Below are 27,933 nucleotides of genomic sequence, written 5' to 3' on the forward strand. Positions count from 1 at the left end.
CCCGGCCTCGGACCGCGGCGCCCCTCCTGCCCCTCGCGGCTTGTTGCCCGCCCACCCCTCCCCCCGGCGCGCCGGGCCTGCCGAGCCGGCCGGCTGGCCTGGCCCCCCTCCCCGGCCCCGACGGGCGGGCGGACTGCCCTGAGGAGGCGGGGAGGGGAGGGCTGGGCCGGCCGGCGGGCGGGCGACGATGCCGAACTTCTGCGCTGCCCCCAACTGCACGCGGAAGAGCACGCAGTCGGACCTGGCCTTCTTCAGGTTCCCACGGGACCCGGCCAGGTAAGCGGTGGGCGCGGGGCTGGGAGCCCCGGCCCGCCTCCGCGGAGCGCTCTACCATCCGCCGGCCCCAGGCCGCCTCCGGGGCTGGAGGGGCGTATGGAGGGGCCACAGTTGTCGACCCCAGCCTCGAACTTATGTGGGGAACGGGCCTTGAGTAGTGGGCGGGCGGGCGCCCAGGGACGTCGGAGCACGTGCGCTGGGCTCTCCGCGCGGAGAGTACCACCCGAAATAAGACGCATCTCGGGCGGCGTGCAGGCGGGATAAGGTGGGTTCCCACCCTGGTTAGTTTGCTGTGTGACGTCGGGCAAATCGCTTTCTTCTCTGGGCTTTAGTTTCCTCAGATGTCAAAAATGGGCACCGGGGCCCTTCCTTCTCCGTGCCACCACCCTCCCAGACGGTGTTTCTTTCTGGAGTTCAGCCACCTAATTTGATCCCAAGTCACTACTCCCTCCTTTGGACTTGTTCATGGTTCAGATTCTGGCTGTGACCGTTACTCATTGTCTCACTTGGTTTTTGCGCGCATAACGAAGTGGGAGGGAAAGGCACGCATGAGGGAATGCAAATTAGTATTGAAGTACTGAAATCTCCTCCTTGAGGTAGCCCGCGCTCTCTGACATGTTTAGAGTGATAGCGTAGGGACTGTCTTTGAAAGGTCGAGGATTTTTCCTTGGCCTCTCTTTTCATTCATTAATTTCAAACCAATACCTACTATGAGCCGGGCGCTAATGTCAGGCGCTAGAAATTCAGAGGTGAGACAGTGCTGCTATTTGCAGCAAGCTCGCCGTGCATCAGGGAGACATATGTAAGCTGGAGATTATAATACAGCATTATACTCACTAATTCCACAAACATCTATGGAAGGCCTACTATGTGCTAGGTAGGTATTGTTCTGAGCATTGGGAGTGTACGGATGAACAAATCAAAGACTGCTTTCATCGAGGTACATCCTAGTGGTGGAAAATAGAACCAGGAAATAAATAGTACATCAGGTAGTGGTAGATACAGTGGAGAAAAAGCTAATGTTGGGGGGCAGGGGAGTAAGGAATTGCAGGGGAGGCATAATTGCTGTTTTAAATAGGGTGACAGAGAGGGCCTTAGTAGGAAGGTGAATTTGAGCAAAGACCAGAAGTAGATAAGAGGGCCAGCCATGGATATACCTAGGATTATTAGAGCATTCCAGTCTGTGGAAACAGTAAATGCAAAGTCAGGGTATGCCTCTTAGAGGTACAGCCAGAAGTCCATGGACTGCTGGAGGTGGTTTAAGGAAGGAGGGAGAGGGAAAAGGTGAGACCAGGAAAGTGTGTTTGTGTGCTAAGGGCAAACTGTAGGACATTGTAGGCTGTGGAAAACGCTGGCATTTATTATGAGTGGGATAGCAAATCATGGAAGGGCTCAGAGCAGAGAGACTTATACTTTAAACAGGATCATTGGCTGCCTGTTAAATAGATTGTGGGGAAGCCAAGGTGAAAGCAAGAGACTAGTTAAAGACAATTGAAGTAATCCAGGTTAGTAAAGAAGGAGGTGGTTAGTTGTGGCATTGTATGCTCTGAAGGTGAAACCAACACGATTTGTTAATGGTTTAGATGTAGGTTGTAAGAGAGAAAGAGAAGTCAAGAATGACTCTTAAGATTTTGACCAGAGCATTTACTGAGCTTTGGAAGACTGAGAGGATCGGGTTTGGTGGAGGAGTATTAAAAGTTTGGTTTGGGACTTGGGAAGTTTGAGAGGCCTCTTAGACATTCAAGAATTAATCTTCATACCGTATCTAGAAATGAGTTCAGAATGGCCCGTATTTAGATCAGTGACCTAAATGTTTTAAGAGCGAAAATCATAAAAACATATACAAGTCTGGAATTCAGAGACTTCCAGAACAAATCCTGGTGTTCTCAGTTGCTAGAGGGCATTTAAAGCCATGGTACTGGGTAAGGAAAGCAGAGTAGGTCTCAGGATTGAACTCTGGGGTGTTCCTGGTGTTTAAAGTTGGGGGAGATGAGGAGGAACTAATTAGTTAGGAAAAGTGAGGAATAGCTGTTGGGTTCTGTGGGAACAGAGAGGGGGAGCATCTTAATCTGGTTGGGCCTTACCCTATTAAACATTATCTTTTACCCACATTTTACCCCTCAGGCACTCTTGGGGACTATAATTGTATAATGAGGGCACCACTAGTCAATTCTGGACCACAGATCATTTGTTTCCTATGTATTGAATGCTCTGTCAGAGGTGGCGGTGAGTATGGCCTATAGGGTCTTAATAGTCTCAGATTTAGAAGAAATGTTTAGATCTAGTGTACTATCTCTTGAAATGCTAGAATTGTTTCAATAGTGGGGATTTTTAGTAGTGTCTTTAAAATTTTTGGGTTACTGTCCCCTTTGAGAATCTAACATAAAGACCCTTACTTGATAAAAGATAACACACAATTTTGCATACTGCTATCAAGGTATTTGTGGATCGTTTAGGGGCCTTGCGCATTTCAGACAGGTGGGCCTTTGTGAAAACACCTCGAATGACAGTTCTCTGCTTTGTGAAGGGACACTTGAGGATTCTGGACAGCCTTGGCTGTTGCTTTTCTTCCTTCTAATTGAATGGAAACATGTCACCCTATATTTTTTGAGGTCCTAGTTTTGTTCACAGGGTCACGTAGAGCAAAATTTGTTTCCTTTTCTATGTAAGAGCCCTTTGAGTATTTCAAGACCAAATTACGAATGTTAAAAAAAAATCTTTGTTGAAATGTAATTTGCATACCATAGAATTCACCCATTTAAAGTTATGTTAAATACCACTTAATATACACTATTAGTATATAAAGTATCTTATTCAGTATGTATTATATTAGTGTATTACATTATTAATTTTCAGTATATTACATTATTTTTAAATTTTTTGGTATAATGCATATGTTTTTGTTATAAATTTGCCACTTTAACCATTTTAAAGTGTGTAATTCAGGAGCATTAATTACAATCACAATGTTGTTCAACCATCACTACTATCGTTTTCTAAAGCTTTTTCATCACTGAGCAAAAACTCTAACCATTAAACAGCAGCTTCCCCACCTTTAATCCACTTTCAGTCTGCATGAATACGTCTGTTCTAGGTACTTAATATAAGTGGATTCATAAAATAATTGTCCTTTTACATCTGGCTTATTTTACTTAACATAATGTCTTCAAGGTCTTAATTTTTTATCCAAATCAAATTTCCACATAATTGTAGGATTTCAAATTGTACTGTATTTGACATTTTCTTTTTCACTGTGCCCACAGTTAATTATAATAAAGTAGTTGCCAGAGATGTTTATTGGATTAAAACAGTATTTTTAGGGTTATTCATTATAACGAGGTTTTTTTTTCCTCTCTAAATGGGTTGTAGGGAAGTCTGATAAAAAGAGACATTGCCTACCTATTATTTCTCAAAGGTTAACTAACATTGTTAACCAACAGTAAAGATAAATATATTTAATGCTATTAAACTGTACATTTCCCACTCATATTTACAAATTTCATGCACACTTTTAGAAACAGCTATTTACAAGTGATTAAAAAATCCAAGAGTGTAATTAACAAAGGGCACACTGTGGAATAATAGTTCTTACTGGTTTAGAAAATGTGGCACTATTGTGCCCTTTTTTTTAAAATATAAAAACAACAGAATCAACCCACCTTAGGGCAGTGCAGGAAGGTTATAGAGTACCTAAAATTAATGTAAAAAAACAAAACATGCCTAATTCTTGATTGCCTCAGGATAGCTTGACTAATGCCAAGACTTGGCAGGAACCTGAGGGCAGCTCACAGTGGAGCTCATCCCGGGACTAGGTGATGATACTGGTCCTGTTAGAGTGACTTGGGCAATTGAAGCTCTCTTCTTTCTTGGAATATTAGTACTGACTCACCACCCTGAGGTGGTAAGGTACTCCAAAGTTATTTTGGCAATTTAATCAAAGTTAATTGAGATGTGATGTACTCTACCATGTTAAAAGTAAAACAGTGGTTTTCCCGATACTCATGAAAATCCCCAAGATCCTTTCAAGGAGTCCAAGTTAAAAATTATTTTTGTAATAACACACTGACATATTTGCCTTTTTCGTGCTCGTTCTATCAGGATTGTACAGTGGAGTTTTCAGGGCTACATACATATGATAATATTGCTCTGATAAGTTGTGTGTTTTAAAGTATAGTGTTTTAAATTTTTTTTAAGTATGAGTACTCAGATGCAGGTATTTGGTAGACATTTGACCTTGAAGGCTGATCTTTGCATAGGCTTTTCTGTGCAAAGGAAGTGAAAAAAGGCAAGAACAGGATGATAGGCTGAATACACAGCATGGGAAACAGCCCTAGGATAGAAATGATCACAGTGCATTCATGAAACTGAAGTAAGGCACATGATGGGGCAAAAAGAGTAGGAGAGGTGCAATATGAAGATGGAAAAGGAAGACAAAATCCAGGTTGTTCAGGGTCTTACAAAACATCTGAGGAGTGAGTTAGTATACCAGTTTATCCAAAAAGTAATGAAAAGCCACTGAGAGATTCTAAGCAGTGAATAACATTTCAGATTGGCTTTTAAAAACATTTACTCTGCTGCATGGAGAAGAGGTTGAAGAAAGGCAGAAAACCAGTTTGAAAGTAGATGATGGATATGGGGAGTCATTCCACTCTTGTAAGGGAAAAGATTCAGATTCTAAGAGTACAGGATGCAGAACAATAATAGGGAAAGCTAAGAAAGAAGAGACATTGGTAAAAAAAAAAAAATGGAGAGGTAAGTATGTTAGTATGTGTATATTTAGAAGCGTACGAGTATTTGTATACATGTACATACATGTATGTAAAAAAGACTTATTGTGGTAATATATAATTTTTATGACTTATTTCAATGTAAAACACACAGAGGATCACAAATTGAGTGTATGGCTTATTGGATATCTAGAGTGACATGTCCATGAAACTTTTGCCCAGATTAAAGAAAAAAAGAAAAGAATATCACTAATATCCCAAACTCCCTTTATCCTACTCTTCCGGTAGCCAGTCTGACTTCATACATGTTAAATAGGGTGGTTATTGAGGAGAAGGTGAAGAGTGAGGGGAAGCTGTTTTATTGATACATGACATACATAGAGAAAAGTGCAAAAATGGTAGTCTAGAACTTGAATTTTACAAAGTGAACATGTCTAGGTAATGTTCAAGATACAGAATGTTACCAGCATCTTAGAAGCCTTCTTTGTGCCCACTCCTAGTTGTTACCCCTCTGCAAATATACCTACTGACTATCATCACTGTTTTGGGGGTCTACAAAGCCCTCCCATATTCAGAGATTGACTAGAAAGACTTATGGGACTCAGCATATAGCTGTACTCACAGCTAAGATTGATTACAGTAATGTATTAAGTACACACACCTGGATCATAAGGTGAAAAAGGCACAGGTGGAGTACAGAGGCCTCCCTGTGTAGGCTTTCTTATGTTTTCTCTCTCGCATAAGGGGTTGCGCAGAGCCCACTTTTCCCCAACACTGATAGTACAATAATGTGTGCTGTGTTTCTGCCCAGAGGAGCCCATTAGGGATCTAGTGCCCAAGGTTTTTATTGAGGTCTGGTCACATGGACACTCTGCCTTTCATATACTAAAATTCCAGACTCCCAGGAGGAAGGCAGGTGTTCAGAATAAATCATACTGTTTGCACAGTCTAGGCACGGTGAACCACCTTATCAGTTAAGGAGTTTATGTCAGGATACGGAATTATTTGTCAGCCAAGTTCCCAGGTGCTAGCCAACCATACCCTAAGGCTTTCTAAGGATAGCAGTCTCAGGCCTACTATTTTAACTTTCTGCATGATCACAGTAGATGAGTTTTGCCTATTGAACTTAATATAAAAGGAATCACATAGTATGTACTTCTGTCTTACTTTGCTCAACATTATGTTTGTGAGATCTAGTTAGTTCATTCATTCCCATTGTTAAATAGTATTCTGTATATAACAGTATACCAGTTTATCCTTTCTGCTATTGATGGGCAGAGTTTTTTCACCATCTCATGAACATCTGGTATTACCTCCTTTTTACATTGTCATTCTTGCAGGTATGCAGTAATATTTTCTTGTGGTTGGATATATGTATTGCAGATACCTTCTTCCATTTTGTAGGTTGCTATTTCACTCTAAAGTGGCTTCTTTTAATGAAGAAAGGTACTAACTTTAAAGTACCTAATTAATTCATCTTTTCCTTTAGGGTTGTGCTTTCTGTTGTCTTCTTTAAGAAATCTTTGCCTATTCCAAGGTAATGAAGAGAGTCTCCTGTGTTATCTTTTTAGTAGCTTTACTGTTTTACCTTTCATAGGTAGATCTACAGTTCACCTAAAATTTATTTTTGTGTGTATGGTATGAAAGGGGGTCAAAATTAATTTTTTTCATATGGGTATCCAACTGACTCAGCACAATTGTAAAGAAAAAAGGTCTTCGATGTTATACAGTGCTGCCTTTGTCTTACGTATCCATAGCTCTCCATTTTGTTCCAGTTTTTATACTTGCACCAGTACTGCACTCTCTTAATAGGTTAATGGTAAGTCTTCATTATGTGGTAGTGTAAGTCTTTCAGCTTTTTCAAGATTGTTTTGACTATTCTTCGTCCTTTGAATTTCTGTGTGAAAAGTTTTAGAGTCATCTTCTCTATCGTATCTTTCTCATCCTCTCTGTCTCTCACACATATCTATACACACAGACATATACAAAAGAACTTGGTGGGATTGGGATTGTATTGGATTTAATCAGTTTGGAGAGAATTGATATCTTTAGAATTCAGTGTACCAATCCATGGACTTGTATATCTCCCCATTTATTTAAGTTACTAAAAAATTTTTTTCTATTACAGGTCCCACACATCTTTCCCTAGATTTATTTCTAGGTAATTGATATGGAAGACAGGTATAATTAATCAAGCTGTCTGTCCAATCTGTTCATAATTGAATCTGAGTGCTGTCAGTATCAGAAAGCTGTTTCAACTTGGTTCAGAGATAATGTAGACATAGTATTCTGTGTGGAAGGTCTCCAGAGATTTAAGAACTAAAAACAAGCTTAACTGTAGATTAATGGCAAATTATTTTATAGTGAGATAATTTTTATACTAAATATTTGGGTATTGAAACATGAAATTGTTATAATCATATTGCAGAAGTGTGTAAAAATATGATTAAAATAGGGACATTTTAGGCATCATTACTGTGCACAGAATGAATTGCTATACAATTTAGTTGTGATTTTGGTTTAGATTAGATGATAATCATTTCACCATAGTTTTACATATTGAGAGCAGAGGAAATTAAATGGAAGAGTGTGTGTGTGTGTGTGTAGGAGTGAACTTTAATATTAAGGCATAAGAAAATATACTATGATGTAACTATAAAATGAATGTTTTCAAATTTGTGACACTTCATGGCAGAATTTTTATTTTTAGGAACTTGAGGAATGAAGGAAGTATCTAGTTGTAATCTTTTACCAGATCACTTAACACTTATGTGCCTTCATTTCTTCACCTACACAGGGAAGGTAGTAATAATCCCCTTTGGAAAGGACTTGAAACAGTGTCTGGCTCGAAAGTGCTTAGTAAGCATTATCACCACCACCACCACCACCACCACCACCACCACCACCACCATCATCATCATTTGTTTTTCTGTAGATATTTAAGCATCAAGAGGGCATGGACTTTGTCTTGTTCACTACTTTCAACACCTCCTGTGTACTAGATTGTGTGGGCACAATCCCTGTTCATGGAGCTTGCAATCTAGTCTGTAATTGTCATTGTAGATAAATCGTGTTCATAATCAGTCAAATGAACATAGGCACCATGCTTCCATAAGAAACTACTTATTTACAGAAGATCTACTTACTAAGTTTCTACAATGACAGCATTGTTTCAAATGCCTGTTTAAGTTGAAATCCTGAGAGGAATGTTAAACTGTTGGTCTCGTTGTTATGCACCTTTTGGCCAGTACTGCTGATGATTGAATCTACCCTGATGCTAAGATATCCTGGGAATTGAAAGATTCATGTTTAAGTTCTAATTTTGCTGCTGATTTCGTCCATGACTCTGAGTATGGTACTTCTTAACTTTGTCTGTAATTGAATATACTAAATGATTTCTAAGGTTTCTTTCAGTTTTCATTTTGTTATTAATCAACTTTTCCAAATTATGTTATGTTCTGTGGGTAGAGGAGGGTGGAAATCCATTGTCCCTAATATATATTTGCCTTAAAACTGAATGCTGACATTTAAATGTTGAGCTTATGTTCTATAATTATATTTTGGTTTTATTTATAGATGCCAGAAGTGGGTGGAGAATTGTAGGAGAGCAGACTTAGAAGATAAAACACCTGATCAACTAAATAAACATTATCGATTATGTGCCAAACACTTTGAGACCTCAATGATCTGTAGAACTGTAAGTCATGGGATGGCTTGGTTTTTGTGTTTCCTCTCTCTGTCACTCACTCAGTATCTGGTTGGAAATGTAAATCTTTATCTGTTAATGTTGGAGAGTATTCTTATACCTCACCACTGTTTTTTTTTCTTTTTTAAGATGAAGACAAATTTGGAGCTGAATAGTATGTTTTGTTCTTAAAAACCTGTTTCTTTACCTCTGTTTCTGATGCCCCATTCCTACTCAAAAGAGATAGCCATTTTTAAACTTCTTATGTAGCCTACAGAAAATTTTAGATGATTATAAAAGTATATATTTAAGGTAAAGCTAGCATTTTTATTTAGAGCCGCATCTCTAGAGCTTTTTTATGAGTGAAGTCTTCATCAAGAAATTGAGCTCTTTGTTTTCATGTTCTTGTATGTACTGTTAGAACCAATCCTTAATTTTTAGGTGCTAGAAGGAAAATCATACAGTTAATGTGAAAAAACTTCCATCAACAATTTACAATTTTGTATCAAGACCTAGGTCTTTCCACTCATGAGAGAAATTAAAGAAGATACCAATAAATGGAAACACATCCCATGCTCATGGATAGGAAGAATTAATATTGTTAAAATGGCCATCCTGCCTAAAGCAATCTATAGATTCAGTGCAATTCCTATCAAAATACCAACAGCATTCTTCAACGAACTAGAGAAAATCATCCTAAAATTCATATGGAACCACAAAAGACCTCGAATAGTCAAAGCAATCCTGAGAAGGAAGAATAAAGCAGGGGGAATTACGCTCCCCAACTTCAAGTTCTACTACAAAGCCATAGTAATCAAGACAATTTCGTACTGGCACAAGAACAGACCCATAGACCAATGGAGCAGACTAGAGAGCCCTGATATAAACCCACACATATATGGTCAATTAATATATGATAAAGGAGCCATGGACATACAATGGGGAAATGAGAGTCTCTTCAACAGCTGGTGTTGGCAAAACTGGACAGGTACATGCAAGAGAATGAAACTGGATTATTGTTTAACCCCATACACAAAAGTAAACTCAAAATGGATTAAAAACTTGAACGTAAGCCATGAAACCATAAAACTCTTAGAAGACAACATAGGCAAACATCTGAATATAAGCATGAACAACTTCTTCCTGAACCCATCTCCTCGAGAAAGGGAAACAAAAGCAAAAATGAACTCATGGGACTACATCAAACTAAAAAGTTTTTGTATGGCAAAGGACATCATCAACAAAACAAAAAGGCATCCTACAGTATGGGAGAATATATTTGTAAATGACACATCCGACAAGGGGTTAACATCCAAAATATATAAAGAACTTACACACCTCAGCACCCAAAAAGGAAATAACCCGATTAACAAATGGGCAGAGGATATGAAGAGACAGTTCTTCAAAGAAGAAATTCAGATGGCTAACAGACACATGAAAAGGTGCTTCACATCACTAATCATCAGGGAAATGCAAATTCAAACCACAATGAGCTATCACCTCACACCAGTAAGGATGGCCAGCATTGAAAAGACTAAGAACAACAAATGTTGGTGAGGCTGAGGAGAAAGGGGAACCCTCCTACACTGCTGGTGGGAATGTAAGCTATTTCAACCATTGTGGAAAGCAATATGGAGGTTCCTCAAAACACTAAAAATAGAAATACTATTTGACCCTGGAATCCCACTCCTTGGAATATACCCAAAGACTTCAACTCCTCAGATTCAAAAAGACATATGCAACCCTATGTTCATCACAGCACTTTTTACAATAGCCAAGATATGGAAGCAACCTAAGTGTCCATCTGTAAATGAATGGATAAAGAAGATGTGGTACATATATACAATGGCATACTATTCAGCCATAAGAAAGAAACAAATCCTACCATTTGCAACAACATGGATGGAGCTGGAGGACATTGTGCTCAGTGAAATAAGCCAGGCAGAGAAAGACAAATGCCAGATGATTTCCCTCATTTGTGGAGTATAACAATGAGGCAAAAGTGAAGGAACAAAATGGCAGCAGACTCAGAGACTCCAAGAATGAACTAGTGGTTACCGAAGGGGAGGGGTGTGGGAGGGCAGGTGGGGAGGGAGGGAGAAGGGGAGTGAGGGGTATATGTTTAGTACACATGGTGTGGGGGATCATGGGGAGAACAGTGTATCACAGACAAGGGACATAGTGGATCTCTGGCAACTTGCTGCACTGATGGACAGTGACTGCATTGGGGTATGGGTGGGGACTTGATAGTATGGGTAAATGTAGTAACCACATTGTTTTTTCATGTGAAACCTTCATAAGAGTGTATATCAATCATACCTTAATAAAAAATTTAAAAAAATAAAGACCTAGGTCTTTCACCCTTCTACTGTTAACTAAGTGAATTTGGCCAAATCACTTCCCCTCTCTGGGCCCCAGTTTTTAATGAGATTAAATCAGATAATTCCTGAAGTCTGAAGATTTTTAACCCTCTGTGAGTCTATTATTGCTGTGATTCATAAAAGGCACAAATAGGGCAAATTTGATTGAAATGAAGCAGACTTGAAACACTTTAAAAACTAGTTAGGAGGGCAGTTTTGTTAAACAAATAATATATTCTTATTTACGTATAACTAATGTATCTCAGATACTGGGCTAGACATAAATGTGATTTGAAGGTATACTATATATTATGCAGCAATTTATTTTGATATTTTTTTCAGATACATTTTGCAGAGGCATCAGAAAACTAAAGAATGATTGGGTTATTTTATTTCTCAAAATTAATTGAAGCAGATATTTGTGAAGTCATTGGGAAATGAGCCAATTCCGGTTCAGCAGTTTAATCACGAATATTTGAGGGATATTTTGCCTTGCTTTGTTAAGAGGGTAATAATCAAACAACATAAGAGATTTCATATGTTTAAAAGGCAAACTACTTTTATGTTCTTGACATTAAGTAAAAATATCCCAAATTATTTTAAATGCGCAAGCCATATGCATTTTAATTTTAGTAATAAATATGGTCTCTTAATTAGATAATTCTGCAGTATTAATATGAGACATTTAAAATATAGTTCATTCTCATACTCTTGTTTAGTCAGTATAGAATAGAAAAGTGAGCTATTTTTGGTTTTTAAATTTCCCCATGATTCTTTAATCTTGAATAAATTAATGCAAATGCAAGAAAATGTTCTTTCTATACAAATAGAAGATACTGTTATTAAAAGTAGGATTATATGCTATGTCCAAATGTTTAAGACTTTGACTTTATTAGTTTGGCATTTAAGATCTTTCATTAAACATTAGTGGCTAGTTCAACCAAAGCCAAATACTATCTTTGATGATAGAATAAGGTCGTTGCTTTATGTGCAAAGCTTAATTTATCAGTTAAAGATTAAATCTTGATACTGAGTTAAAACTGTTATGCATGTGAATTGAATATAGCCCTTTTTGGCATGCATACTTAAACATGAGTCTCTGTAAAAAGTCGCATGTTTTTTATTCATGTATTCTGTTTTTTTTGTCTGTAATATCTTTCTTTTATAGCAAATTAATTTGGTTTGAATTAAAAAATTCATTAGAATGTTTTATCTCTCCCTTTATTAAATAATTCATGAGGTGTCAAGAATTGACTGTGTGTATGGGTATGTCTGCTTTTTGAGATGTTTGCTAAGTGGGAAAGATGAGAGGCTTTGAGTATAGTGTAGTTGTTCCCTTCAATGATTGTGTCTCTAATTAATCTCTGATGCAAACTCCCTAGTAGACTCAGATTAATTGGCCCAGCACTAGAAGCTGAGTGTCATTAATAAGTAGATTTTCTTCTTGCAATAGAAAGAAGTAAAAAATACTGAATCTGAATAGAAATTCCTCCCAAATGTGTTTAATACATTTGGTGCTTTGGATAAAACCTAAAATAATGTGTTCTCTTTAGTTACTTATTCTTCCTTCACACTTTACTTACCTTCTTTTCCTGGACAGTGAAAAAATACAGGAGTTGTTATTTTTGTTTGGCATGTACATTGAACATGCTTTAATAGCTTTGAAATAACCACTGCTCCCAAGAAAGCTTTTTAAAATTAAGTGTGTTTTGTCTCTATCAGTGCAAATTTGGAAAAATAAAGGCACTGTTTTCTTGGACTAGCCTGGTGGTGGTGGGGATGGGGGGTAATGTAGTAACAGTTACTTATTTGTTATTCTACCTGTTACTGAACTTCTTGTTCCTTCCTGACCTCTACTGGGCTGGCTGTTGAAGACTGTCACCACCTAAATATGCATCCAGTTTTTCTAGCCAGGTTGGATTAGGTTAACAGGCAGTAGGATAAAGAATGGTTATTCTTCAGTGTTGATGGAAGAATATTCAATGTTGAAGAATATTCTTCAGATGGTGGATAACTGAAATGGCAACTGCTATGGTCATTAGTGTATAATAATATATGGTAATGATAACATGCAATTTATGTTATATAATAAATTGTAAGTTATATAATGTATAATAATATAATAATTTTGGGAAATGTTGATCTAGTTCAATAACTGAATGTCATTCAGAAGAGGAAACTGAGGGCCAAAAAAGGAAAGTACTTGGCCAGGGTCTCACAGTGAGTCACTAGTAGAGTTTGGACTAGTTCCTGGGTCCCAGTCCATTATTATTTCACTGTGCCTTGATGCTTGAGTAATAGTAGCAAAAGTGGAGTGAACAGCAGGTAAAAGAGGGAAACATTATTATAGAACATAAAAGAGAATAGATTATTTGAGAAACTTTTCTGTCTGCTGCAAATTTGGTGGGCTCATGGAAGGCAGAACAGATAAGGAGCTGTGAGGCTGAATTAGAAATATATATATGCAAAATGCAAATACATTTTATTTATTTATTTATATATTTTTTGAAGCCACAGAAATTTCTGAGTTTATTATCTTAGCTTTTCCCGACTACCACAGAGCATGATGGGGAAATCAGCTTCCATCTAGTTTCAAAATTCTACACTCTCTTCTTCTATCTGTTCTCTGCTTATTTAGTTTTTTTAAATTCATTTTATTATCATTAATCTACAATTACATGAAGAACGTTATGCTTACTAGACTCCCCCCTTCACCAAGTCCGTCCCCACAAACCCCATTACAGTCACTGTCCATCAGGATAGTAAGATGCTATAGACTCACTACTTGTCTTCTCTGTGTTGCGTATCCCTCCCTATGCACCCCCCCCCCACATTATGCATGCTAATCGTAAGGCCCCCTTTCTTTTTCCCTGCCCTTATCCCTCCCTTCCCACCCCTCCTGCCCAGTCCCTTTCCCTTTGGTAACCATTAGTCCATTCTTGGGTTCTGTGATTCTGCTGCTGTTTTGTTCCTTCAGTTTTTCTTTGTTCTTATACTCCACATACGAGTGAAATCATTTGGTACTTGTCTTCTCCACCTGGCTTATTTTACTGAGCATAATACCCTCTAGCTCCATCCATGTTGTTGCAAATGGTAGGATTTGTTTTCTTCTTATGGCTGAATAATATTCCATTGTGTATATGTACCACATCTTCTTTATCCATTCATCTACTGATGGACACTTTAGGTTGCTTCCATTTCTTGGCTATTGTAAATAATGCTGCGATAAACATAGGGGTGCATCTGTCTTTTTCAAACTGGGCTGCTGCATTCTTAGGGTAAATTCCTAGAAGTGGAATTCCTGGGTCAAATGGTATTTCTATTTTGAGCATTTTGAGGAACCTCCATACTGCTTTTCACAATGGTTGGACTTATTTACATTCCCACCAGCAGTGTAGGAGGGTTCCCCTTTCTCCGCAACCTCGCCAACATTTGTTGTTGTCTTTTGGATGATGGCGATCCTTACTGGTGTGAGGTGATATCTCATTGTGGTTTGAATTTGCATTTCTCTGATGACAAGCGATGTGGAGCATCTTTTCATGTGTCTGTTGGCCATCTGAATTTCTTCTTCAGAGAACTGTCTGTTTAGCTCCTCTGCCCATTTTTTAATTGGATTATTTGCTTTTTGTTTGTTGAGGTGTGTGAGCTCTTTATATACTTTGGATATCAACCCTTTATCGGATCTGTCATTTATGAATATATTCCCCCATACTGTAGGATACCTTTTTGTTCTATTGGTGGTGTCCTTTGCTGTACAGAAGCTTTTCAGCTTGATATAGTCCCACTTGTTCATTTTTGCTTTTGTTTCCCTTCCCTGGGGAGATATGTTCATGAAGAAGTCGCTCATGTTTATGTCCAAGAGATTTTTGCCTACGTTTTTTTCTAAGAGTTTTATGATTTCATGACTTACATTCAGGTCTTTGATCCATTTCGAAGTTACTTTTGTGTATGGGGTTAGACAGTGATCCAGTTTCATTCTCTTACATGTAGCTGTCCAGTTTTGCCAGCACCATCTGTTGAAGAGACTGTCATTTCCTCATTGTATGTCCATGGCTCCATTATCATATATTAATTGACCATATATGTTTGGGTTAATATCTCAGGTCTCTATTCTTTTCCACTGGTCTGTGGCTCTTTTCTTGTGCCATTACCAAACTGTCTTGATTACTGTGGCTTTGTAGAAGAACTTGAAGTTGGGGAGCGAGATCCCCCCCACTTTATTCTTCCTTCTCAGGATTGCTTTGGCTATTCGGAGTCTGGTGTTTCCATATGAATTTCTGAACTATTTGTTCTAGTTCTTTGAAGAATGTTGTTGGTAATTTGATAGGGATTGCATCAAACTGTATATTGCTTTGGGCAGGATGGCCATTTTGACGATATTAATTCTTCCTAGCCAAGAGCATGGGATGAGTTTCCATTTGTTAGTGTCCTCTTTAATTTCTCTTAAGAGTGTCTTATAGTTTTCAGGGTATAGGTCTTTCACCTCCTTGGTAAGGTTTATTCCTAAGTATTTTATTCTTTTTGATGCAATTGTGAATGGAATTATTTTTCTGATTTCTCTTTCTATTAGTTCATTGTTAGTGTATAGGAAAGCAGCAGATTTCTGTGTGTTAATTTTGTATCCTGCAACTTTGCTGTATTCCGATATTAGTTCTAGTAGTTTTGGAGTGGAGTCTTTAGGGTTTTTTATGTACAATATCATGTCATCTGCAGATAGTAACAGTTTAACTTCTTTACCAATTTGGATTCCTTGTATTTCTTTGTTTTGTCTAATTGCCATGGCTAGGACCTCCAGGACTTTGTTGAATAACAGTGGGGAGAGTAGGCATCCCTGTCTTGTTCCCGATCTCAGAGGAAAAGCTTTCAGCTTTTCACTTTTCAGTGTGATGTTGGCTGTGGGTTTATCATATATAGCCTTTATTATGTTGAGGTACCTGCCCGCTGTACCCATTTTGTTGAGAGTTTTTATCATGGGTGTTGAATTTTGTCAAATGCTCTTTCAGCATCTATGGAGATGATCATGTGGTTTTTGTCCTTCTTTTTGTTTATGTGGTGGATGATGTTGATGAATTTTCAGATGTTGTACCATCCTTGCATCCTGGGATGAATCCCACTTGGTCATGGTGTATGATCCTTTTGATGTATTTTTGAATTCGGTTTGCTAATATTTTGTTGAGTATTTTTGCATCTATGTTCATCAGGGATATTGGTCTGTAATTTTCTTTTTTGGTGGGGTCTTTTCCTGGTTTTGGTATTAGGGTGATGTTGGCTTCATAGAATGAGTTTGCGAGTATTCCCTTCTCTTCTATTTTTTGGAAAACTTTAAGGAGAATGGGTATTATGTCTTCTCTGTGTGTCTGATAAAATTTCGAGGTAAATCCCTCTGGCCCAGGGGTTTTATTCTTGGGTAGTTTTTTGATTACCATTTCAATTTCTTTGCTCGTAATTGGTTTGTTTAACTTTTGTGTTTCTTCCTTGGTCAATCTTGGAAGGTTGTATTTTTCTAGGAAGTTGTCCATTTCTTCTAGGTTTTCCAGCATGTTAGCATATAGGTTTTCATAGTAGTCTTTAATAATTCTTTGTAATTCCTTGGAGTCTGTCATGATTTTTCCATTCTCATTTCTGATTCTGTTGATATGTGTTGATTCTCTTTTTCTCTTAGTAAGTTTGGCTAGAGGCTTATCTATTTTGTTTATTTTCTCAAAGAACCAGCTCTTGGTTTCATTGATTTTTTTCTATTGTTTTATTCTTCTCAATTTTGTTTATTTCTTTTCTGATCTTTATTATGTCCCTCCTTCTGCTGACTTTAGGCCTCATTTGTTCTTCTTTTTCCAGTTTTGGTAATTGTGATGTTAGACTATTCATTTGGTATTGTTCTTCCTTCTTTAAATATGCCTGGATTGCTATATACTTTCCTCTTAAGACTGCTTTCGCTGTGTCCCACAGAAGTTGGGGCTTTGTGTTGTTGTTGTCATTTATTTCCATATATTGCTGGATCTCCATTTTAATTTGGTCGTTGATCCATTGACTATTTAGGAGCGTGTTGTTAAGCCTCCATGTGTTTGTGAGCGTTTTTGCTTTCTTTGCACAATTTATTTCTAATTTTATACCTTTGTGGTCTGAAAAGTTGGTTGGTAGGATTTCAGTCTTCTTGAATTTACTGAGGCTCTTTTTGTGGCCTAGTATGTGGTCTATTCTGGAGAATGTTCCATGTGCACTTCAGAAGAATGTGTATCCTGTTGCTTTTTGGTGTAGAGTTCTATAGATGTCTATTAGGTCCATCTGTTCTAATGTGTTGTTCTGTGCCTCCGTGTCCTTACTTATTTTCTGTTTGGTGGATCTGTCCTTTGGAGTGAATGGTGTGTTGAAGTCTCCTAAAATGAATGCATTGCATTCTGTTTCCTCCTTTAGTTCTGTTAGTATTTGTTTCACATATGCTGGTGCTCTTGTGTTGGGTGCGTATATGTTTATAATGGTTATATCCTCTTGTTGGACTGAGCCCTTTATCGTTATGTAATGTCCTTCTTTATCTCTTGTTACTTTCTTTGTTTTGAAGTCTATTTTGTCTGATACAAGTACTGCAACACCTGCTTTTTTCTTTCTATTGTTTGCGTGAAATATCTTTTTCCATCCCTTGACTTTTAATCTGTGCATGTCTTTGGATTTGAGGTGGGTCTCTTGTAAGCAGCATATAGATGGGTCTCGTTTTTTTATCCATTCAGTGACTCTATGTCTTTTGATTGGTGCATTCAGTCCATTTACATTTAGGGTGATTATCGATAGGTATGTACTTATTGCCATTTCAGGCTTTAGATTCGTGGTTACCAAAGGTTCCAGGTTACTTTCCTTACTATCTAAGAGTCTAACTTAACTCACTTAATATGCTGTTACAAACACAATCTGAAGGTTCTTTTCTATTTCTCCTCCTTTTTTTCCTCCTTCATTCTTTTTTTTTTTTTTTTTTTATTGAAGGGTAGTTGACACACAGTATTACATTACATTAGTTTCAGGTGTACAACACAGTGATTCAACATTTATATACATGATAATTCTACGTACCATCTATCACCATACCAAGTTGTTACAATATTTTGAGTATATTCCTTATGCTATACATTACATCCCAGTTACTTATTTATTTTACAATTGGAAGTGTGTACTTTTTTTTGTTGTTGTTGTTGTGAGGGCATCTCTCATATTTATTGATCAAATGGTTGTTAACAACAATAAAATTCAGTATAGGGGAGTCAATGCTCAATGCACAAGCATTAATCCACCCCAAGCCTAATTTTCATCAGTCTCCAATTTTCTCCTCCTTCATTCTTTATATATTAGGTATCAAATTCTGTACTTTTTGTCTATCCCTTGATTGACTTTGGGGATAGTTAATTTAATTTTGCATGTGCTTCGTAATTAGCTGTTCTGCTTTCTTTACTGTGGTTTTATTACCTCTGGTGACAGCTATTCAACCTTAGGAACACTTCCATCTATAGCAGTCCCTCCAAGATAGACTGTAGAGATGGTTTGTGGGAGGTAAATTCTCTCAGCTTTTGCTTATCTGGAAATTGTTTAATCCCTCCTTCAAATTTAAATGATAATCTTGCCGGATAAGGTAATCTTGGTTCCAGGCCCTTCTGCTTCATGGCATTAAATACATCATGCCACTCCCTTCTGGCCTGTAAAGTTTCTGCTGAGAAGTCTGATGTTAGCCTGATGGGCTTTCCTTTGTATGTGATCTTATTTCTGTCTCTGGCTGCTTCTAACAGTCTGTCCTTATCCTTGATCTTTCCCATTATAATTACTATGTGTCTTGGTGTTGTCTTCCTTGGGTCCCTTGTGTAGGGGGATCTGTGGATCTCCATGGCCTGAGAGACTATGTCCTTCCCCAGATTGGGGAAGTTTTCAGCAACTACCTCCTCAAAGGCACTTTCTATCCCTTTCTCTCTTTCTTTTTCTGGTATCCCTATAATACAAATATTGTTCTGCTTGGATTGGTCATACAGTTCTTTCAATTTTCTTTCATTTTTAGAGATCCTTTTTTCTCTCTGTGCCTCAGCTTCTTTGTATTCCTCTTCTCTAGTTTCTATTTCATTTATTGTCTCCTCCACTGTATCCAACCTCCTTTTAATACCCTCCATCGTGCTTTTCAATGATTGGATCTCCAACCTGAATTCATTCCTGAGTTCTTGGATGTCTTTCTGTACCTCCATTAGAATGTTGATGATTTTTATTTTGAACTCCCTTTCAGGAAGAGTCACGAGGTCCATATCATTTAAATCTTTCTCAGGAGTTGTATTAATAATTTTATTCTGGACAAGGTTCCTTTGGCATTTCATGTTTGTATATGGCGCCCTCTAGTGTCCAGAAGCTCTATTCTGGGGCTGCTCAGCCCCTGGAGCAATGGCGGGGGTCGCAGGGGAGTGGTACTTGTGCCTGGGGGGAGGAAAGAGCCGTTCCCCGCCTCCCGGCTGCTCTGCCTGTCTCCACTGCCTGAGCCAGTGGGCCGGTCACACAGGTATAAGTTTTTGTCCCAGAGCAGCCGGATATGGATCCCTGCTCTCCACAAGCAGCCGGAATCCCAGTCTCCCCAGGAACTCTGCCTGTATTAACTTTCCAACCCGGTAGTCATGCGAGACTCATGAAAGCACCATGAAATGTAGGTTTGTGCTCCCAGCAGAGATCTCCGGAGCTAGGTATTCAGCAGTCCCAAGCCTTCCACTCCCTCCCTGCTCCGTTTGTCTTCCTCCCGCCTGTGAGCTGGGGTTGGGGAAGGGCTTGGGTCCCGCGGAGCCACAGCTCTGGTACGTTACCCCATTCGCTGAGGTCTGCTCTTTACTCCAGGTGTGTGCAGTCTGGCACCGTCCTCTTTCCTGTTGCTCTCTCAGGATTAGTTGCGCCAACTAAATTTTCTAATTGTATCCAGTTTTAGGAGGAAGCCTCTGTCTCTCCTCTCACACCGCCATGTTTAATCCCATTTTATTTTTTATACCTACCATCAGTTCAATTCCTTAATTTATAATAGTGAGATTGTCAAAGGGGCAAATACAGAAAGAAATAATGAGCTGATCCAGACTAAATCATCAATTCTGCCAGTCTCTGCACATTAGAACTAGAGTTGAAAGGGGTACTAAAGAAATCATTAACATAGAATTTTGTATATGCATAATACTTTCTTAAGGACCATCTCTGAATTAACACATTTTTCTTTTTCAGAGTCCTTATAGGACAGTTCTTCGAGATAATGCAATACCAACAATATTTGATCTTACCAGTCATTTGAACAATCCACATAGCAGACACAGAAAACGAATAAAAGAATTGGTATGTCAATGTGCTTCCTACTTTCCCCACCCCATACCCCATAATACTATAAAGTCAAATATAGATGAATTCATCTTAAAACTGAACCAAGTTACTCTCTATTTCAAGGTTGAAATGAATGCTATGGCTATTACTCAAGTAATCTGGGTGTAAGATGATTAGTTTGTTTTTTGTATTTAAATTGGAAAATCTCCCTCAAAATTTAGCCAGTAGATACTCACTGACTTGGGTCAGAGTGTGCTGTTAAAATTATAAGTTACTAGCTCATTCCCTTCCAGGGAGGTAAACAAAACAAAGCACTACCTTTTCTTTTGTAGTAAGGAAAGTGGAGCTGAAATATATTTCCACAAGTCAACACAAAGGGATAAAAAAAGGGAAAGTACAAAAAGTTAAGACATGAATAATTTTACCAGAGATAAGGATTCTGTCACTATTAGGTACTGACAGGGTTCAGAAAAAGCTTTTAAATCTCTGTATATGACATCATTTGTGCATGTTTTCATATTCCTTTGATATCCTTTAGCTCTGAGTGAAACCTACCTGTTTTTTGTACTTAGATGAACAGAATTACTCAGTTTCTTCAGTCCATGGTTTTATTTTGCCTTCTTCCACTACTACCACTCCCATTCCTCCCCTCCCTGTTAGTATCCATGCTAGTGTATTTAATATATGGCACTTCCGTCTACCTAGTAAACCTTTAAAAGTAAGCACACCTTTAAAAAGTGTGCTTTTTAAAGATAACATATAATTTTTCTCATTTTCTTCTATATTTACCTTTCATATTTAGATCTTTGATCCATTTGGAGTTTGTATGTATAGTGTCCATTAGAGATGTATTTTTTTTTTCTCTTTATAAAGAATAACTTTTCCCATCATGGTCTTTTCATCAATCCTTTCCTCCACTAATGTAAGATGCTACCTCTCTCTGGGACCTCTGTTCTGTTCCATTGGAATATTTGTTTGTTTGTAGCTGTATACCACACTGCTTTTATTATGATGGCTTTATAATATATCTTACTTTAAAATAGGGTGATTTCTTAACTTTTCTTTTTCAAAATTGTCAACTATCTGTGGACCTTTATTCCTCCATGTGAATTTGAGAATCCTTTTGTCAAGTTCTCCTAAAAATTCTGTTGGGATTTTCATTATAAATGCTTTGAATTGATGTCTTTATAATATTAATTAGTCCCATCATAAATGGGAAAAAAAGCAGTAAAATAACTATTAAGTAACAGCAATTATTGACCAAACTAAATATGAATCCTTTGAAGAAAAGACTATTGAAATACTTTCAGAAGTGCAGAAAACCAAAAACTTTAAAAAATTTCAGTGTTTTTGTTGCAGTTGTTTAAAAGAGAATGTGTACATTCTTCCTCAGATCACTTCCTAAGTACGGTTTTTGTTGGTGTAGGTTATATATTCGGGTTGAGATTTTTCCAGCAATTTTGAGGACCCTTTTATTAATCCTAATAGTTTAGAGTTTTCTATGTAGCTGATTGTATCAGCTCCAGATGAGGACAAATTTGTCTCTTCCAATTTTTAAATTTTTATTTTTTCTGTTGCCTGTCTTACTGTTTAGTCAAGATTCTAGTACTGTGTTAACAGTCCCAGTAATGTCACAGTTGGTACACTTACCTTGTTGCACTAAGTGTGATGTTTATTTCTGCTATTATTAGGTAGGTTTTATCTAGTTAAAGAAATTCCATATATTCCCTTCTAGTCCTCATATTTAGAATTTTTATTGTAACTTGTTGAACTTAAATGCTTTCATTGTACCCACTGAGTAGAAAAGTTTACAATTTTTTTTCATTCTTTAGTGCTATAAGTATCATTGATAGATTTTCTGATGTTTTGCTGTATTCATTCCTGTTACAAACTCTAATTGATCACAATATATCTCTCTTCGTTTTTGTACACTATTGGAGTCAGTTGTCAATATTTTATTTAGGATTTTGCATTTATAAGCATTGGCCTATAATTTTCTTTTTGTATACCTCTCTTGTCCAGTTATGATATTAAAGTTTGTTTAGCCTCATAAAATGAGCTGGATAGCTTTCCTTTTTTTCTCTGTCTTAATTTTTCTAGAAAAAAACTCATGTAAGGTCAGTACTGTCTGCTCTTGAAAATTAGGTTGAACTTGGTAAAACCATGGGAGGGCTTGGGGTAGATGAGGGAATATTTTGATTGCTATTTCATTTAATTGTTTTTTTCTTTTTTCTTGTGTTTTGTTTCCAAAATATGAACTTCATCTAGGATTCTAGAATGCTTGCCTTTCTCTACTCCTAAAATTATTTTATGAGTCTTTTCAAGAAAATAGTAGTTAGTTTTATCAATGATTATTGTACTTGAGAACAGTTTTATCAGTATCTTCTTGATTTGAGGGATTTACTTTTTGGCTCTTTTTCTAGCTTCTGGAATGTTTTGCTCATTTATATATATTCAAAACTGTAAACATTTCTGTAGGTATGATTTAGCTATATCATACAACTTTAGACATGTAGTGCTAAAACTACATGTTTTGTAGCTTTTGTGTTAGGATCTGGAATCCAGCAACTCCCTCTCACATGGCTTCTGGAATGCAGCATTTCCCTCTCACATAGATTGGGGTCATGGAGGGCGGGTATGAGAACGATTTGTGTCCCCTAGGATTTGATCCCAAGTGCCACGGTATACTTTCATGCCTTTTATTAAACACTTGTAACCTGAAGTTGGTTACAAGTTCGGTTTACTTGTACTATATAAAGTTTCTATGATGGTTTAGGTATAAAGTAAGTTAAATGATGCATTCTTACCCTCTCATATTTTATAATAAGCTTGGAGTCATTAGGAAATTTTTGTTCTAGTTTTTCCATCATCTATTTGAAGAATGTATTCCTTATAAAGAATGTTTGCTCTTAAAAGAATTAAATTTGACTCAAAATTGCTTTTTACTTTGTGAATTAGAATGATACACTTAAGTTTTCTTAATTTTTTTTTCTTGTCATTTAGAGTGAAGATGAAATCAGAACACTGAAACAGAAAAAAAGTAAGTGATAGTTAATGACCTAACTTCTGAAGGCCTTTTAAAAAGGCCTTGACCTGATAAGGACAAGTGAATATACTTTATGTCTAGAACCTACTGTTAGAATGGTTTAAGAGTCTGAGAGGCGTCCTATGGCCTGGAGCTGTCTGTGAAACTGAATTCTTAGTTCATTTTGTCTTTATTGAGGGCCACTATGCCATACACTTGGCCTTCTCCCCACAAGGTGCTTGCAGTGTGGTAGGGTAGCAGGTACACAGTGTCCCAGTGTGTGGAAGGAAAGGCAGCATAAGGACAGGAGCAGAATCTCTGTCTACCCAGTGTGTGGTGCATAGTAAGGTCCTGGTAAATGTGTAAGGAATAAAGTAAGTGCTGTGGGGACACTTAGCCTTATAGAGGGTAGGAGTTACAGTAACCTTTCTGCACATACTGTCCTGAGCTGTGTTAATGAAGCATTAGGACAAAGTTGATTTTGTCTTGTCAGTTATTACTATTACTCCTCCTCTCTATCCTCCTCCTGCTATTATTAACATGACTTTTTATTGAGTGCTTATTGTGTGGAAAGGAGGGAAGGGTATTCTATGCAGAAGTAGAGTAGCTTGAAATAGGATACAAGATTTAGGGAACTACACTCATTTTGTTGTTGGAGTTTCTAATAGCCCATGATGGTTAAAATTGAACCTAGAGGGGATCACAGGGGCCAGGACTTGCAAGTACTTTGTGTATGACTGTGGGTGGGACACTTAAACACACGGCCTCAGTTTTCTCATTCAAATATGAAGAGATTAGGCTAAGATTTCTATGTTCTAATATTGGCCCTAGATATTACATGAATACACTTTATATTATATTGGTTGTATAATTGTCTTATCTCCCTTCTAACATACAGCTTAATAATTTGATAGAAGCAGCATCAGCATGGACCTTGGAGCTAGACAAGCTTGCTTTTGAATTTTACCTCCATCCTTCTAAATACATCTGTAACCTTGGGCAATTATTTACTGTTCTCACTTGTCAGGTGGGGTTGATACAACCTATCTGTAGAGGGAGTCATTTGATACATATAAAATGCCAGCACCGTGTCTCAGGAAATATTAGTTCTCTTCTCCTTCCTTTTTCTGAGGGCATGGACTGTCTGTTATTACTCTGCATATGTGATATGCCTTGCTGTTAAGTTTATAAGAAATAATTCCTCACTTATAACAGCATTTACATGTAGGATTAAAAGTATATCTGTTCACAGTGTTTATCTCTCTCACTGGAGTGTGAATGGCTTACTTTAATTTCTGAATCCTGGTCTGTGGTCTTCTAGGTGCCCTGTGAATATTGAATGAATGAGTTATGGATTTTAAATATTTAACCAATCAAAAATGTAAATCTCTGTTTGTCAGTTCCTCATGAGCCTGTTTATAAAATTCTCTGTTTTCCAGTTAATGAAACTTCTGAACAGGAACAAAAGCACAAAGAAATAAACAATAGCAATGCTCAGAACCCCAGTGCAGAAGAAGGGAGTGAAGAACATGATGAGGACATTTTACCTTTAACCCTTGAAGAGAAGGAAAACAAAGAATACTTAAAATCTTTATTTGAAATTTTGATTCTTATGGGAAAACAAAACATACCTCTGGATGGACATGAAGCTGATGAAATCCCAGAAGGTCTGTTTACTCCTGATAACTTTCAAGCACTGCTGGAGTGCCGGATAAATTCTGGTGAAGAGGTTCTGAGAAAGCGCTTTGAGACCACAGCAGTTAACACATTGTTCTGTTCAAAAACACAGCAGAAACAGATGCTAGAGATCTGTGAGAGCTGCATTCGGGAAGAAACCCTCAGGGAAGTGAGAGACTCTCACTTCTTTTCCATTATCACTGATGATGTAGTAGACATAGCAGGGGAGGAGCAATTGCCTGTTTTGGTGAGGTTTGTTGATGAATCTCATAACCTGAGAGAAGAATTTCTGGGCTTCCTACCTTATGAAGCTGATGCAGAAATTTTGGCTGTGAAATTTCACACTACGATAACTGAGAAGTGGGGATTAAACATGGAGTATTGTCGTGGCCAGGCTTACATTGTGTCCAGTGGATTTTCTTCCAAAATGAAAGTTGTTGCTTCTAGACTTCTAGAGAAATATCCCCAAGCTATCTACACACTCTGCTCTTCCTGTGCCTTAAATATGTGGTTGGCAAAATCAGTGCCTGTTATGGGTGTGTCTGTTGCATTAGGGACCATTGAGGAAGTTTGTTCTTTTTTCCATCAGTCACCACAACTGCTTTTGGAGCTTGATAGTGTAATTTCTGCCCTTTTTCAGACCAATGAAGAAAAAAGTAAAGACCTGAAGGAAACTTGCCATTCTCAGTGGACAGGCAGGCATGATGCTTTTGAAATTTTAGTGGACCTCCTACAAGCACTTGTTTTATGTTTAGATGGTATAAATAGTGACACAAATACTAGATGGAATAACTCAATAGCTGGCCGAGCATTTGTACTCTGTAGTGCAGTAACAGATTTTGATTTCATTGTTACCATTGTTGTTCTTAAAAATGTTCTCTCTTTTACAAGAGCATTTGGGAAAAATCTCCAGGGACAAACCTCTGATGTCTTCTTTGCAGCCAGTAGCTTGACTGCAGTGCTTCATTCACTAAATGAAGTGATGGAAAATATTGAAGTGTATCATGAATTTTGGTTTGAGGAAGCCACAAGTTTGGCAACCAAACTTGATATTCAGGTGAAACTCCCTGGGAAATTCCGCAGAGCTCAGCAAGGTAACCTGGAATCTCAGCTAACCTCCGAGAGTTACTATAAAGAAGCTCTAAGTGTTCCAACAGTGGAACACATTATTCAGGAACTGAAAGATATATTCTCGGAACAGCACCTCAAAGCTCTTAAATGCTTATCTCTGGTACCCTCTGTCATGGGACAGCTCAAATTTAATACATCAGAGGAGCACCATGCTGACATGTACAGAAGTGACTTACCCAATCCTGACACACTTTCAGCTGAACTGCACTGTTGGAGAATCAAGTGGAAACACAGAGGGAAAGATATAGAGCTTCCATCCACCATTTATGAAGCCCTCCATCTGCCAGACATTAAGTTTTTTCCTAATGTTTATGCATTGCTAAAGGTCCTATGTATTCTTCCTGTGATGAAGGTTGAGAATGAACGCTATGAAAATGGGCGAAAACGTCTCAAAGCATACCTGAGGAACACTCTGACAGACCAAAGGTCAAGTAACTTGGCTTTGCTTAACATAAATTTTGATATAAAACATGATCTAGATTTAATGGTGGACACGTATATCAAACTCTATACAACTAAGTCAGAGCTTCCTACAGATAATTCAGAAACCATTGAAAATACCTAAGAGTTTTAAAATAAGCTTTCTCTTACATTTGATATTTGAAAAAAATCTAATAAATTTGAAAACATCTTACTGTAAAGCTTTAAGATATATGTAGGCCATTTAATCACTGAGTATCCTGTACTGTGGGCTCCCCATTGAGTACATTAGCCATTGATAATCTACCTATTTAAATAGCCTGTGTTTGAACTCTCATGCTTTGGAGACTTGTTCTTCTGAAGACGGCATTGAAATTGCCACGTTGCATATCTGTGTGATCTCTGCTAATGGCACTTTGGAATTGTTAAGTCATTTTAGACGTAACATTTATTATCACTGTGGATCCAATTAGGCATTGAGTTACCAGTTCTTTGAAGAACTAAATTTTGAGATGTGGGAGGAAGGAACACATTTTGTAAAATGTTACAGTGAAGCTCATGGCTAACCTTTGAGTAGTAGGTGTTTTAACTATGTCATTAAAAATCTCTAATGGACAGTCAAGGGAGTTAGCAGAGAGAGAAACATGAGCTCTCTAAATGGTTTCAGTGTAGATTTTGTCTTTATCAAATGGACTTAAAGGAACAAGTTACAGTTAAAATTTGAATGGAAGAACCATGGTGCCACATCTGGTCATTGCTGCTTACATTCCTTTGTTGAGTCTACAGCCTCATAAGCTTTGTAGCAGGTGTATGTTTAATGCTTCTGTTTCATGGTCAGGACAGGAACTGACAGCTGATCTGACTGTTTTCTTCTGTCTCTTCCGTGACTGTATCTACAGCCTTGTCTTGATTTATAAACAAAACCTGGGAAATCTACAAAAATAAGTGTTTTGTGGTTTATCTAGGAATAATACAGAAAATATTGCTGTTATTTTTGGTGAAGAAAACCAATTTTGTATAGTTTATTTCAACCTAAATAAAATGTGAATTTTGTTACAGTTCAGTTACATTATGTTTGGTGGTCGGGGGACAAAGCAGAGTCTTACGGTAAGTCTAAGGTGATAACTATTCTCTCCAAAAATAGTTATCACCTTCACAATTGAAAATAAGGTTTTTTTATTTTGGAGAGTTGGTATATGCTTTACTACTTGGGGTATATAGAAGGATATTTAAATTATTAAATGTAAGGTTTATGTAAGCAATGTTTTAATATATATTGTATGGCCTCTGATACAAATTATCAGGGTTTATACAGTTGCTGACTAA

At 37.6% G+C, this 27,933-nt stretch overlaps 1 protein-coding gene across 3 annotated transcripts; it reads left to right on the top strand.

Annotated features, from left to right (window-relative positions):
- On the top strand, positions 1-27,708 carry THAP12 (THAP domain containing 12). Of its 3 annotated transcripts, none has more exons than XM_036895409.2 (5): positions 1-276; positions 8,580-8,700; positions 20,262-20,369; positions 23,358-23,394; positions 24,819-27,708. In XM_036895409.2, exons 1-5 carry the CDS (start codon positions 188-190, stop codon positions 26,750-26,752), a joined length of 2,289 nt encoding a protein of 762 aa, XP_036751304.2. In that variant the 5' UTR covers positions 1-187; the 3' UTR covers positions 26,753-27,708. The 3 variants fall into 3 exon arrangements, with proteins under 3 accessions (XP_036751304.2, XP_057363185.1, XP_057363186.1); XM_057507203.1 differs by lacking the exon at positions 1-276 and adding an exon at positions 697-713 and having other exon boundaries at positions 24,819-27,707; XM_057507202.1 differs by lacking the exon at positions 20,262-20,369.
- Positions 27,709-27,933: the final 225 nt, after the last annotated feature.

The sequence above is a fragment of the Manis pentadactyla genome, chromosome 9, assembly GCF_030020395.1.
Source record: "Manis pentadactyla isolate mManPen7 chromosome 9, mManPen7.hap1, whole genome shotgun sequence".
NCBI lineage: Eukaryota > Metazoa > Chordata > Mammalia > Pholidota > Manidae > Manis > Manis pentadactyla.